At 43.3% G+C, this 15473-nt stretch overlaps 1 protein-coding gene across 1 annotated transcript in view; it reads right to left on the minus strand.

The window, feature by feature from the left end:
• The window catches only part of TMEM41B (transmembrane protein 41B), a 37343-nt gene extending 25098 nt beyond the window's left edge, over window positions 1-12245 (minus strand). Inside the window, exon 1 of the mRNA XM_003781087.3 lies at window positions 11935-12245. Within this exon, the coding sequence (XP_003781135.1) occupies window positions 11935-12055 (121 nt within the window). The 5' untranslated portion in view covers window positions 12056-12245. The remainder of the gene's footprint in view (window positions 1-11934) is intronic.
• Between the last annotated feature and the right edge of the window lie 3228 nt (window positions 12246-15473).

Genomic DNA, 15473 nt, shown 5'->3' on the forward strand with positions numbered 1-15473 from the left:
GCCTTAGCCACTTGAGCCACAGGTGCCAAGCCTACATACCACATTTTAGAATAAACTCTCAGGCTCGGGGCCTGTAGCACAGTGGTTACAGTGCTGGCCACATACACCAGGGCCGGCAGGTTTAAATCAGGCCTGGGCCTGCCAAACAACAATGACAACTACAACAAAAAAAATAGCTGGGCATTGTGGCTGGCACCTATAGTCCCAACTACTGGGGAGGCTGAGGCAAGAGAATCGCTTATGCCCAAGAGTTTGGGGTTACTGTGAGCTGTGATGCCACAGCATTCTACAGAGGGCAACTTAGTGAGACTCTTGTCTCAAAAAAAAAAAGAATAAACTCTCAAATCATGCTCTTGGCCTGCTGTGACCACATGTACATACAGTAGAGAGTTAAGTCTCAGCTAGCAAATGTTGGAGCCAAAATTAAGTAATCCAGCCACACTGCCAGAACTATAACTATTGGTCTTGAACATCAGAGTCACAGGGAAGCAGCTTGGAATCCTGCTGATGTATTCCATGCTTAGCCATGCCCTACAATGGCAAATAAGATGGGTTTGTACTAAAGGTGGTACTGCTTGGAATCAATAGAGACAAAAAATTACAGAAAGAAAAAAAAATCCATTTATATTTATCCTGTAATTTGTGTGGAAATAAGAATTGCTTAAGTTAGTACTTTGATATACTAAATATGAATTAGTCTTACCTATTCTAAAGTAGGTTTTCTTTAAGGTTTTTCAAATTGTATTTTTTTGTTTTTTTCTTTAGAGACAGAGTCTCACTATATCACCCTTGGTAGAGTGCTGTAGCGTCACAGCTCACAGCAACCTCCAACTCCTGAGCTTAGGTGATTCTCTTGCCTCAGCCTCTTGAGTAGCTGGGACTACAGGCGCCTGCCACAATGCCTGGCTATTTTTTTGTTGCAGTTTGGCTGGGACCAACTTCAAACTCTCCACCCTTGGTATATGAGGCCAGTGTCCTACCCACTGAGCCACAGGTGCCACCCAAAATTGTAGTATTTAAAAAATAAAGTTTAGGGCAGCACCTACGGCTCAGGAAGTAGGGCAGTGGCCCCACGTACCAAGGGTGGTGGGTTCAAACCCAGCCCCGGTCAAACTGCAACAAAAAAATAGCCAGGTGTTGTAGCAGGCGCCTGTAGTCCCAGCTACTTAGGAGGCTGAGGCAAGAGAATCGCCTAAGCCCAAGGAGTTGGAGGTTGCTGTGAGCTGTGACTTCAGAGCACTCTACTGAGGGTTAATAAGTGCACCTGTCTTAAAAAAAAAAAAATTAAAAAAAAATACAAAGTTTAAAGGGTGGTCCCTATAGCTCAGTGAGTAGGCTGAGGCAAGAGAATCATCTAAGCCCAGGAGTTGGAGGTTGCTATGAGCTGTGATGCCACAGCACTCTACTGAGGGCAACATAGTAAGACTCTGTCTCTAAAAAATAAATAAATAAAATAAATGTAGTTTAAAAATTATCTTTTAATTTTCTGTAACCTAAACATATTAATCAGTCTAACCTTTCAACCAGTCCCTATTATTTATTCTTTTCTTTCTGCAGCCAAACTTTGTCAACCAACAGTCCCTATTATTCTATGTTTCATCTTTTTTTTTTTTTTAAGACAGTCTCATTTTGTTGCCCTCAGTAGAGTGCTGTAGTATCACAGCTCACAGCAACCTCAAACTCTTGGGGTTAAGTGATTCTCTTTCCTCAGCCTCCCCAAGTAGCTAGGACTACAGGTGCCTGCCATAATGCCCGGCTACTTTTTTTGTTGTCGTTGTCACTGCTGTTTAGCAGGCCTGGACTAGGTTCAAACTTGCCAGTCCTGCTGTATATAGCCAGCAACCTAGCCACTGAGCTAGGGGTGCAGAGCTTATGCTTCATCTTAATCTCAAAAAGGAGATTTGGCCAGGCTTAATGGCTCACACCTATAATCCTAGCACTCTGGGAGGCCAAGGCAGGTATATTACCTGAGCTCAGGAGTTTAGGACCAGCCTGAGCAAGAGCAAGACCTTGTCTCTAAAAACTAACCAGGGGTGTGGTAGGCACCTGTAGTTCCAGCTACTTGAGGGGCTGAGGCAAGAGAATCTCTTGAGCCCAAGAGTTTGAGGTTGCTGTGAGCTATGACGCCATAGCACTCTACCAACAGTGACAAAGTAAGACTCTGTCTCAATTAAAAAAAAAAAAAAAAAAAAAGCAGAGAGAGGAGTAGGGTGCTGGACCCATATACCAAGGGTGGCAGATTCACACCCAGCCTCGGCCAAACTTAACAACAACAAAATCTAAAACAAAATAATCTCATTTTGGGCAGTGCCTGTGGCTCACAGGAGTAGGGGTCCAGCCTCAGATACTGGAGGTGGCGGGTTCAAACACGGCCCTGGCCAAAAACTAGAAGAAAAAAAAAAAAAAACAGAGAGAAACTTGATCATATCATACTTCTATAATTTGCTGCAGGAAGGACTGAGATCACAAAATGTACAAAAGATGGACTTCAATGGAGCAATAAACCAGGCATGTCTACTTTCTTAATAGTCTGCATCATTAATGCAATGATGTACTACTGATAAGTATCCTAAGTTGTGGTAAAGAATTAAAAACACACTTTAAACATCTGAGGTAGGTCAAATATGAAGTCTCTGCTGACTCTTACAATAAGAAATGCCTAACTGCCCACTACGTTTTTGCCCTGGTTATAATTCAATGCATATCTTGAGGAGTCTTAGTAAACTCATTTTCCCTAAAAAAAGAAAAGAAAGTAAAAGAGTAATTAACCAAAAGTTACAAAAATTTTTGAGTGGATTACCATCAAAAGTGTAGTTTTGGTTTCTTTCTTTCCTTTTTTTTTAAAAACAGGGTCTTACTCTGTGGCTTGGGCTACAACAGTGGTTCTCAACCTTCCTAATGCTGCAATGTATTTTCATTGTTACAAAGGGGTCAGGAAGCACAGGTTGCGAACCACTGGGCTAGAGTGTAGCAATGTCATCATAGCTCACTGCAACCTCAAATTCCTGGGCTTACATGATTCTCTTGCATCCCAAGCACCACACCCAGCTTATGTTTCTATTTTTTGCAGAGATAGGGCCTCATTCTTGCTCAGGTTGGTCTCAACTCCTGGCCTCAAGTGGTCCTCCTACCTCAGCCTCCCAAAGTGCTGGGATTACGGGCACGAGGCACTGTGTCTGGCCTTTTCAAAAGGGTTTCATTTCAGACTAAGTGAAAAAGGAGGGGAAAAAAAAAAAGAGAAGAAAAATGAAAGAGTAAGAGAATTAAGCTGCAGGATTTTAAAGTTAAATTATGTTTTTTCAGAGTGAATTTCTGTCTACTGTATTTATTTTTATTTATTTTGAGGTGGAGTCTCACTTTGTCACCCTCGATAGAGTGCCGTACCGTCACAGCTCACAGCAACCTCAAATTCTTGGGCACAAGTGAGTCTCTTGCCTCAGTTTCCCAACTAGCAAGGACTACAGGTACCCACAACGCCTGATTATTATTTTTTTAAGGAAGATATTTTATAATTTATTCATCTTTTTTCTTTCAACTCAGAGATAAGATGTGCATCAACCAGAAAATCGGGTCTTCTCCATCTGCTTGCCTTCCTGTAAGAAGTAGCACTTCAAGCTAAATAAGTATGGTAGTATTTATGTATCTGGCTTGAGCAGGGAAGGTAGCTTTAATCAGGGGACACAGTAGCTATTAACAAATAGCCTTCTGATGGGACATGAGCTGATCCAAACATGAAAGTCCTTTCTTCAGATCTCCTTAGTAAACAATACATAGTTTGTAGCATTTCAGGTTTTGGATCAATAAAAATACCAATAAAAATATCAAAAAAAATTGCTTACCTGTGATATAATCACTTCCTACTAAGTGAGTTCCTAAAGGTCACTAATATTGGTCTGTATCCACAAGTGCTAGTTAGTGTGAGGTTTTTTGGTTGTTTATTTTTTTAATAATTATTTTTTATTAAATCATAACTTTATACACTGATGCATTTATGGGGTTCAGGGTACTGCTTCGATATACAATGTAAAATGTTTACATTGAACCAAGTAACACATCCATCACAATTATACTCATTTCTTTTTTTTTTTTTTTTTTTTTGAGACAGAGCCTCAAGCTGTCCCCCTGGGTAGAGTGCCGTGGCATTACAGCTCACAGCAACCTCCAACTCCTGGGCTCCAGCGAGTCTCCTGCCTCAGCCTCCCAAGTAGCTGGGACCACAGGCGCCCGCCACAACACCCGGCTATTTTTTGGTTGCAGCCGTCATTGTTGTTTGGCGGGTCCGGGCTGGGGATTCGAACCCGCCACCTTAGGTGTACATGGCTGGCGCCTTAGCCGGTTGAGCTATAGGCGCCGAGCCATACTCATTTCTTAATAGTTTTGAAATGTACCACTGCATCATGCACATTAGGTGAAGTCCCCTGCTGACTATTTTTAGAGATGAGGTCTTGCTCTGGCTCAGGCTGGTCTTGAACTCCTAAGCTCAGGCAATCCACCCACCTCGGCCTCCCAGAGTGCTAGGATTACAGGTGTGAGCCACCACGTCTGGATTTATGCCTATTATAATTACAGAAAAGTGCTTAAAAGAGGGAAAAACTGAAGATTTAGTTAAACGAAGAAGAGTGAATTCAGAAAGAAAGATCTAGAAGAAAGGGTGCTGGCATTTAAAGAAAAGGGATAAAGGAAGACAATTTTATGGACAGATTTGAGGTAGAGATTATGGACCTCAATAAAGCAGGAGGCAGTGTCATTGGCTATGAGCAGAAGAAGGTAAAATTTTAATTTGAAGAGACCTGAAATGCCCCTTTGGAAAGTGCTATGAAAGGATTACTGTTTGCCAGTAATAATCCTAATTAAAGTTAGAAAACCATGTGAACTTAAACCAAGAGAGTATGAGTCTTATTTTCTCTAATAGTACTTTGACCTGGGAGGAGATTGGAAAAGAAGATAATGGGATGATTCTGACTAGGAATCAGAATAATGGCAGATTTGGAGGTTAATGAATATAAAGCACCCTTGTGAGCAGCTATAAATGCTAAATGGCACATTCGTCTAATGCAGCCATAGGAAGGCACAGTATAAATGTGTATGCTATACATTTAGATGTAGAATTATCATAAAAACAAGATTTATAACCTATCCATGTTTAGAACTCTATGAATTACATGCTAACCTCTGGGTTTATCAGGAGTATACCTAAAGCTTATTACTAACATTCCCTGTAAACTAGTTTGTGTGAAAGGTAGCAGAACCTCAAAATTAAATGTCCCTGTTTCACTGAGTTTTAAGAAATTGTTTTAGGGTGGCACCTGTGGCTCAAAGGAGTAGGGTGCCTGTCCCATATGCCAGAGGTGGTGGGTTCAAACCCAGCCCCGGCCAAAAATAAACTGCAAAAAAAAAATTTATTTTAAATTTTTTTAGAGAGAGCGCCTTGGCTCTATGGCCCAGACTAGGTATATGAGGTTTTACCACCTCAGACATGAGCCGCACCCAGCCTGAATTCTTATCATTTATTTTCTTGTATTGCTGTTGAACACAATGCTTATAAACACTTGCCTAATTTTAGGAAGTGAGGAAAATAGGTATCAAGTAAAATACAGAGGTTAATTTTGTTCAAATGTCTATATATTTCATCACCCAACTGTAAGACAAGTAGCAATTAGAGAGAAACACTCAGGGTAGTTAATTACAATATTCTGTAGTCCAGTTAAACACATTGTCTGACACCTTTCTTCCGTCTGACTTTTGACCTAGGACTTCTGAATTCATAATGTGAAGAAAAACACACTATAGTTTAATCTTAGACCTAGCATACTAATTACCTTATTTCATTTTTAATTTAAGAAGACTATATTACCTGTTTAATTCTTTAAAAATATACTTTGCCATGGTACAAGGCTGGGGCATGATACAAAGCTCAAACCTGTAATCCTAGCACTTTGGAAGGCTAAATTGCTTGAGGCCAGGAATTTGAGACCACTGAAGAGCAAGAGCCGAGAACCCATATTGCTAAAACCTGTGATAGTGTGTGCCATGCAGTAGTCCCACCTACTCAGGAAGCTGAGGCAGAAGAAGTGCCTGAATCATGGCATTCCAGGTTGTGGTGAGCTATAATGATGCCACTGTACTCCAGCCAGGGCAGCAAGAGTCAAATTCTGTCTCAAAAAAAAAAAAGTGTGTGTGTGTGTGTGTGTGTGTGTGTGTGTATATACACATATATAAATAAAATCTCAGGCATGGTGGCTCACCTGTAATCCTAGCACTCTGGGAAGCCAAGGCAGGTAGACTGCTTGAGCTCATGAGTTCGAGACTAGTCTGAGCAAGAACAAGATCCTATCTCTACTAAAAATAGGAAAACTGAGTCAAGAGGCTCATTTGAGCCCAAGAGTTGGAGGCTGCTGTGAGCTACAATGCCGTAGCACTCTACCTAGGGTCGCAGCTTGTGTCTCCAAAAGAAAAAAAAATACAAAACTGCATCTACCTATCTATACACACACACATACATACATACATACAGAGAGAACCAGAGCAAGATAGGTTAGAAAGGCTGTTAACTCTTTTCATATCTTTTAATCTACAACTAAATGTCCACCTGTTTCTTCAACGCTGCTTTTCACCAGCCCAGTAAGTAATCTTGTCTTTCTATAAACTCAAAGTCCCCTTTAATTCTACTATTCCTTGCGGGGGGGGATGGGGGGAATATATGGATGCCTATGTTAATGGTGGGGATATATGGATGCCTATGTTAATGGTGGCATAAGCTTATTAAGAGCAAAGATTGAACAAACCATTGGGCACCTAATAGATAATCAATAGACAACCTTAAGCAACTCTACATTTGAGTAAATCACCTTAACAGTAGTACAGTAGAACCTCCATAGTTAACCACCTCCCTATAATTGACCACCTCCTTAAGTTGATCTTTCTTTTTCTTTTTTTTTTGCAGTTTTTGGCCGGGGCTGGATATGAACCTGTCACCTCCTCCGGTATATGGGGCCGGCGCCCTACTCCAGAGCCATAGGCACTGCCCTGATCTAACTTTCTTTAACTGGATATGCACCACAGTTGTGGACCTGTAGTCCCAGCTATTCCGAAGCTGAGGCAGAAGGATCTCTAGAACCCAGGAGTTTGGAGTTGCATTGAGCTATGAAGACACCATTGCACTCTAGTCCAAGTGGAAGAGCAAGACTGTCTCAAAAAATATATACAGATATATTGGCTCGGCGCCTGTGGCTCAAGCGGCTAAGGCGCCAGCCACATACACCTAAGGTGGCGGGTTCGAATCTAGCCCGGGCCCGTCAAACAACAATAATGGCTGCAACCAAAAAATAGCCAGGCCTTGTGACGGGTGCCTGTGGTCCCAGCTACTTGGGAGGCTGAGGCAAGAGACTCGCTTGAGCCCAGGAGTTGGAGGTTGCTATGAGCAGTGAAGCCATGGCACTCTACCCAGGGGCTCAGCTTGAGGCTCTGTCTCAAAAAAAAAAAAAATTTTATATATATATATATGTGTGTGTGTGTGTGTGTGTGTATATACACAGATATAAAATAAAACCAACCCCACACAAAAAAAGAAATCATGTTGGCAGCACCTGTGGTTCAAGGAGTAGGGCACTGGCCCCATAAACCGGAGGTGGCGGGTTTAAATCCCGCCCTGGCCAAAAAAAAAAAAGCCATGTTTATAGGTAGCAGAAGCAGCAGGACTTCTAATCTTGTAAAACATTCATTCTCTAAGGCTTACAAACCTGCAATCCTGCTGCTTTCCAGACCACATATCATCACCATTACCTACCCACCTTCAGATAGATCCTCCCATTTACTGAAGGATAAGATCAATGCGTAGTAAACGTCTTCATAATCCGAAAAGATTTCATTATTCTGATCTACCATGTCTCAAAATTCTTAAGATTTTCATTACTGTTCAACTTTAGCCACCTTTTTCCAAGGCTATATACTAAATTCTCACATCACCTGGAACTACTCTACCTTGGACATTTCAAATTCCAATATTCCATTCTTCATTGTTTGATCACCTTTTTCATCCATGAGCTTACTTTCTCCATTTTCTCCCTTTTGTTGGACTCCTCACTTCTCTTCCTTCCATGTCAGACCTTGGACTCCAAAATGTATCTTCTGAACCAAAACCTTAGATTGAAATCCTTATCCTTCCTTTACAGCTATCAAACCCAAAAATCAGTGATACAAGTTCACTTTCTTCATTCCTACAGCAGGTTAAGCACAAATAAAGAAAGTCAGGCGGCACCTTTTTCTCAGTGAGTAGGGCACTGGCCCCATATACTGACAGTAGAGGGTTTGAACACGGCCCCACCAAACAGCAACAAAAAATAAAAATAGCCAGGCCTTGGGGCTGGAGCCTGTAGTCCCAGGTACTTGGGAGGGTGAGGCAGGAGAATCGCCTAAGCCCAGGAGCTGGAGGTTGCTGTGAGCTGTGAGCTATGGCACTCTACCGAGGGCAACAAAGTTACACTCTGTCTCAAACAAAACAAAAAAGAAGAAAAGAAAAAGTCAAGTGACCCACCATACATCACAAGGAAAACTGACTTAACCCAATTTCTACTCCCTTTTCTGGGTAAGAAACATAAATCATTCTGAGCGATTCAGGTTATTTTTATCTTCTGGCAACAGTGACAGGTTCAGGGATGAGTATTTGATCTGATGCAATCTATTCAGTGAATATCAAGACTTCTATTGGTAATGCTTAGGACAGTCTCAAAATTAACAAGGAAGGCTGGGCGCCCCTTGTGTTTACGCTGACAGCCACATACAATCGGGTGGTGGGACTGTACTGCCCTGGGCCAACTAAACAACTGCAACAAAAAAAACTTGTGAGGGGCACAGGTAGTCCAAGCTACCTGGGAGGCTGAAGCAAGAGAATCGCTTAAGCCCAAGAGCTTGAGGTTGCTGTGACCTGTGACACCACAGGCTTCTACGGAGGGTGACATAATGAGACTGTCTCAAAAAGAAAAAAAAAAATTAACAAGGAAGTACTTAGCTTACTTACAGCTTTGAAGAGAACTAAACTTTAAGGTAAAACTAACATCAAGTAAGCAAATCAATTTATGAAAGAAATCTGATCCCGAAGATACTGAGCTACCAGTTCCAGCCTGAAGCTCCTAAATCCTATTTCATTTCTTGATTTTTCAACTTTTTAACTTACATGAAACAATACATTCCCTTGCAGCAAGGGTTCAAATTGGGTTTTCTACTGATTGCAGGCAGAAATAAAAATTTCTTATGTATAATATTTGGGTTGAGATTGGTATCAACAAATCATACTAATATTTTAGTTGATGTCCAGCTGCCAAATCTATTCTTAGATCCCATTTATCAGTAATTGGAGCATCCTTCTTCCTCTAAGCCACTATCTTGCTCATAGTAGACGCTTGAGGAGTATTTGTTGAAGCAAAGTAACAAAGCAGGATCCAGAACAGAAATCTGAGGGTGATTTATTACTCAAATCCAAACAAAACTGTCTTCCAGCTGGGCACCGTGACTCTGGGAGGCTGAGGTGGGTGCATCCCTTGAGCTCAGGAGTTTGAGACCAGAATGAGAAAGGGTGAGACCCCATTTCCACTAAAAATAGAAAAACTAGCCAGGAGTCTGTAGTCTCAGCTACTAGGGAGGCTGAAGCAAGAGAATCACTCAAGCCAAACCAAGAGTTTGAGGTTGCTGTGAGCTGTGATGCCATTGCACACTACCCAGGGCAAACAGAGACTGTCTCAAAAAACAACAAAAAACAAAAACCATCTTCTAACACCAATAAAACCAACTTGGAGAGTGCTTCTCAAACATTTTTGACTATGTTCCACAATAAGCAATGTATTCTATATCTGGTACACACAAAATCTACATAACTGAAAAAAAAAAGATTTCAAAAAACAATACCTGCTCCCTGTGCGCGCAAAGCACTCTGACAGTTTCTGAACCTTCTACTTGTATTAAGTACTCATCATTTGATTACTCATCAAATTGATTTCACACCCTTCACATGGATGACCCATATACTGAGAAAAACAGTCCTAGGAGTAGTCTTAAATTACAATGAAGAGGCTGGGTGTGGCAGCACGCCTGTAATCCTAGCACTTTGGGAGGCTGAGGCAGGAGGACTGCTTGAGGCTAGGAGTTCAAAACCAGTCCAGGCAAGAAAGCAAGATCCCCGTTTCTACCAAAATTTAAAAATTAGCTGGGTATGGTGGTAGGCACCTGTAGTCCTAGCTACTCAAGAAGCTGAGAGGGGAGGATTGCTTAAGCCCAGGAATTCAGGGTTATAGTGAGCTGTGATCATGCCACTCCAGAGGAGGGCTACAGAGACCCCCCCCCACCCAGTAAGAGAAGAACATTAATATATGACGGCTAACTCAAACCAAATGATAATCTTTACAGATGTTTTATCTGGAAAACATTCTTTCAAGAAACCTAGACCTGGCTCAGCGCCTGTGGCTCTAGTAGCTAAGGCGCCGGCCACATACACCTGAGCTGGAGGGTTCGAATTCAGCCTGGGCCCGCCAAACAACAATAAAGTTTATAATTTTCAAAAGCATTTACTGAGTTTAACCAGTTCAGCTGTTAAAAAGGAATGAACTAGGGCAGCGCCTGTGGCTCAGTGGGTAGGGTGCCAGCCCCAAATACCGAGGGTAGCGGGTTCAAACCTGACCCTGGCGAAACTGCAACAAATAAATAGCTGGGCCTTGTGGCAGGCGCCTGTAGTCCCAGCTACTCAGAAGGCTGAAGCAAGAGAATGGCCTAAGCCCAGGAACTGGAGGTTGCTGTGAGCTGTGACGCCATAGCACTCTACTGAAGGCAATAAAGTGAGACTCTGTCCCTTAAAAAAAAAATAAAAGGAATGAACTATCAATTCCATGCCAAGACAGAATTCTAAACTTTGTTTTTTTAACTTTTATTTATTTATTTTTAGACAGAGTCTCACTTTGTCACCCTGGGTAGAATGCCATGTTATCACAGCTCACAGCAACTTCAAACTCTCGGGCTCAAGCGATTCACTTGCCTCAGCCTCCCAAGTAGCTGGGACTATAGGGCACCTACCACAACGCCTGGCTATTTTTAAGATATGAGGTCTTGCTCTGGCTCAGGCTGGTCTCCTACTCTTGAGCTCAGGCGATCCACCCACCTCGACTTCCCAGAGTGCTAAGATTACAAGCTTGAGCCACCACGCCCGGCAGAATTCAAGACTTTAGTTTCCAAAGCCAAATTTCCTTTTCCCCTTAAAACGATATTTAGAGCCCCAAGAAATACTATGATGGTGTAATAGGAAATAGGCTTTAGATTAGAATGAGTGATCTTAGCTATTAACAATAATTGCTAACATTTATTCAGCCATTACTTTATACAATTCAAGCATTACACTAAATCTTTTATACGATTTATCCCAGCACCAACCTATTAAATAGGTACTATTATTATCCTCATTTTACAGTTCAGAGTTTTTTTAAGTTACAAGTTCAAGGTCACAAGTAAATAGTAGTAGAGCAGGGACTCAAACCCAGGAACCTGGCAATATTAAGTCCTCGCTCTTAATTACTACATTAGTAATCTGACATCATGACTGCAGAAGTCATATACCCACTATGGGCCTCAGTTTCTTCATCTGCAAAAACAACGCAATGAATGCTAAATTTCCTTCTAGCTCTGCCTAGCTTCCTTATTATCAACCTTACAATCTCCCTGAGCAACTAGCCAGCGTCATTCTTCTTTTAACCGAATTCAACTACAAAAGCATTTACAACGCACCTACTAGCTGTCTGGTCTGTGCTGCGCGAGGGCCCAAGCACAACTCCCCCATTTTCTCTGCTCCCGCTCTCTCCCTGCAACCCCCCAGGACCTGCTGGAGTTCCTCTGGAGACCCTCCCTGCACGCTAGTGCCCCTTAGCCAGGCCTAGCGTGGTCCCCAGATCCACTCACCCTTCAGGTGGTCTCCATCGCCCGACGCCACGAGACCTCGCGTTCCTGATGCCCTGTCCCCTGCGGGGGTCGTATGGAGTGCCCCTGTCTGAGATCTTTCTGCTACTCTGCCTTTTGCCATGGCTGCTGCAGGGAAGGTGAAGGGAGCGGTGCGGTGCCGCGCCCCCTTAACAACAAAACTCTGCCACGGGCTACTTACAACACCAAAACAACACCGCCAGAGCCACTTCCGGCGCGACCACCCAACATGAGAAGGCCTCGACCCCGCGCTCAGAGTGACGCGTGGTTGAGACCCGCAGAACCCACTCGAACTAAGCCCCTCCCCGCGCCGCCCCCGAGTCTCGCGCGCTCGCGCCCGCCCAGTAACCGCGAGACAAGTCAGGGTCTCGGCCCGCCCCATTTAGTGCCCCGCCCCGTCCTTCCCCGCCTGCCGGAAGCATGCGCAGTTGCGGCACTCTAGTCGCAAGGCTGCGGCTCGCGGACTCAGAAGCTTAGTGCGCAGCCTGAATTATCCGGAAGTGCGATCTTGGAGCCTTCAAACGCTTTGTCCCGGTGCCGGAAGTGCCTGCTACTGATTAGCTGGCGGCTCGCAGAAGACGCTGATTCATCCATTCCATTAAACATCAGTTCCACTTCTGTTTGGAAACTAAAGAGTCCTCGATCTGAAGATGGTGGAAAACATAAAGTCGTCAAACATACCGAATTCAGGAAACTAAGGCTCAGAGAGGAGCTGTAATGATATATGACGGGCACAGTATGCCAGAAATGAGTTTGGAATCTGGGTTTTCTTGTTCCCAAAGGCTGTTCCTTTCCCTTCTCTAGTAAACCCAGATCAGTTCGTTACACTTCACTTTTCTTTTTGCTGAACCCAAACCTGAACCTTTTTTTTTTTTGCAGTTTTTGGCCGCGGCTGGGTTTGAACCTGCCACCTCGGCATATGGGGCTGGCGCCGCCCCTGAATCTTTTTTTCTTTTAAACAGAGTCTGTCGGTTGCCTGGCTGGAGTCATCATAGCCCACTGCAACCTCGTTCAGCTTACACTCATTGGTGAGTGTATTGGAATTCCCCCCCTCGAAAGCAATTTGGCAGTGTATATAAAAAACATTCTGATTGTCCTATTCCAGTAATTACATTTCTAGGAAACTATTCATGAAAATAAACATAGAGGTGTTGTTGCTAACGTTATTTGCTAGTATAATGACAAAAATGTGGAAGCAATCTAAAAACCCAACACTAAAGAAAAATGGTTAGGTAAATTATGGGAGATCCATTCATTGGAACTCTCTTTGGTATACATCCTTTGCTTCTTCCTATTAAGGTTTTCAATAATCACTCTTAAAAGATGGATCCCCGGCTCAGCGCCTGTGGCTCAAGCGGCTAAGGCGCCAGCCACATACACCTAAGGTGGCGGATTCGAATCCCCAGCCCGGGCCCGCCAAACAACAATGATGGCTGCAACCGAAAAATGGCCAGGCGTTGTGGCGGGCGCCTGTAGTCCCAGCTACTTGGGAGGCTGAGGCAGGAGACTCTCTTGAGCTCGTAAGTTGGAGGTTGCTGTGAGCGTGATGCCATGGCACTCTACCCAGGGGGATAGCTTGAGGCTCCGTCTCAAAAAAAAAAAAAGAAAAAAAATAGCCGGGCATTGTGGCAGGCGCCTGTAGACTCAGCTGCTCGGGAGGCTGAGGCAAGAGAATTGCCTAAGCCCAAGAGTTTGAGGTTGCTGTGAGCTGTGACACTACTGCACACTATGAGGGCAACAAAGTGAGTCTCTGAAAAAAAAAAAAAAAAACCTACTCTAAATACTTCATTAATCTCCACCATGTATGCCAAGCCTGACACAATTTACAAGTGAGGACAGTGTGGCTTGCTCCTTTTTGAATCTACAGACAATGCATGTTTTACAGTACTCTAGATGTCTACTCTCAATAAAACATTTGACAAAAAAAGTTACAACAAAAATAAACCCTAGAAACAAACTACTGAAAAAATATTTGCCACATAAATAAGAATTACTATAAATTAGTAAGAAAAACACAGCTCAACAGAAAAATAGACAAATAATATGAATAGTTGATTTTTTTTTTTGAGACAGTCCCACTCTGTTGCCCAGGCTAGAGTGCCATGGCATCAGCCTAGCTTATAGCAACCCCAGACCTCTAAGTCCAAGTAATCCTCCTACCTCAGACTCCCAAATAGGACTATAGGCACCCACCACAACGCCTAGCTAATTTTTCTATTTTTAGCAGAGAGGACGTCTCATTCTTACTCAGGCTGGTCTCGAACCTCTAAGCTCAAGTAATCCTCCTGCCTCGGCCTCCCAGACAGCGAGAATTACAGAAGTGAGCCACCTCGCCTGGCTGAATAATCAGTTCATAGAAAAATATGCTGCAGACTCTTGAGTGTCAATGTTGGAGAGTGAACTGAAGCGGGAAAAAGGAAAAAAAATTCAACAAACTAAGGAAAAGATGAACAAGCTGAGTATGGCGTGATGATGCTACTAAGCGATGGGCTCACTTCCAGACATGTACAGAGTCAATATCACTCCACTAACTTTTTTTAGATTTCAGATTTATGTTCAATGTTTAGGTCACGCTGTTTTCATTTCTGAGGTAAAGTTCAAGTTGTAGTTGAGCCCTTCATTCAAGGGACGTGGCACGAGTTTTCAATAAAAGAAAAAGCTTTATTGTGAGTCAACTGGTAAGGAGACAGGAGGCAATGCTCAAGTCTGTTTCCCAGATCTGGGGTATGAGGGACTTGAAGAGGGGGAGTCAATATTTTATGGTGTTTCTGACAAGTCCAGATGATGCCAACGTAGCTAGTCTGCTAGGCTGGTGGTGGTAACGGTAAGGAGGTCGAAGCCCTTTCAATTGCCCGGTCAAGGGCACCTGGCCCCACACTTACAATAACAGTGATTGAGAGGTACACAGATTGAAACAGCAGAAGAGAGGAGTATCTAAATTACAGTTGTGTAGGTCTCCTAGAAAGCAAGATTTAAACTGATTCTTAGAGGATGAATAGAAATTAACAAAGGAAAGAGGGAGAAAATGATTCTTGCAAAGTCTAGGAACTATTGCTTATGTTTGAAAAAGAGCTTGAAGAGGCGGGGCCCATGGCTCAGTGAGTAGGGCGCCAGTCCCATATACTGAGGGTGGCGGGTTCAAACCCGGCCCTGGCCAAACTGCAACAAAAAAATAACCCAGTGTTGTGGTGGGTGCCTGTAGTTCCACCTACTCAGGAGGCTGAGGCAAGAACATCGCCTAAGCCTAAGAGCTGGAGGTTACTGTGAGCTGTGACACCACAGCACTTTACTGAGGGCGACAAAGTGAGACTGTCTCTAAAAAAAAAAAAACGTAAAAGAGCTTGAAGCCAGGGGTGAGAGAATGGAAAGAAATGAAATGAGAGAAGACAAGAAGTTTGAACTTAATCCTCAAGATACCTGATGCTGGCCCGGCGCCTGTGGCTCAAGCGGCTAAGGCGCCAGCCACATACACCTAAGGTGGCGGGTTCGAATCCCCAGCCCGGGCCCGCCAAACAACAATG

This window comes from Otolemur garnettii, unplaced genomic scaffold, assembly GCF_000181295.1.
Source record: "Otolemur garnettii isolate 467f Iridium unplaced genomic scaffold, OtoGar3 scaffold00001, whole genome shotgun sequence".
Classification (NCBI taxonomy): Eukaryota; Metazoa; Chordata; class Mammalia; order Primates; family Galagidae; genus Otolemur; species Otolemur garnettii.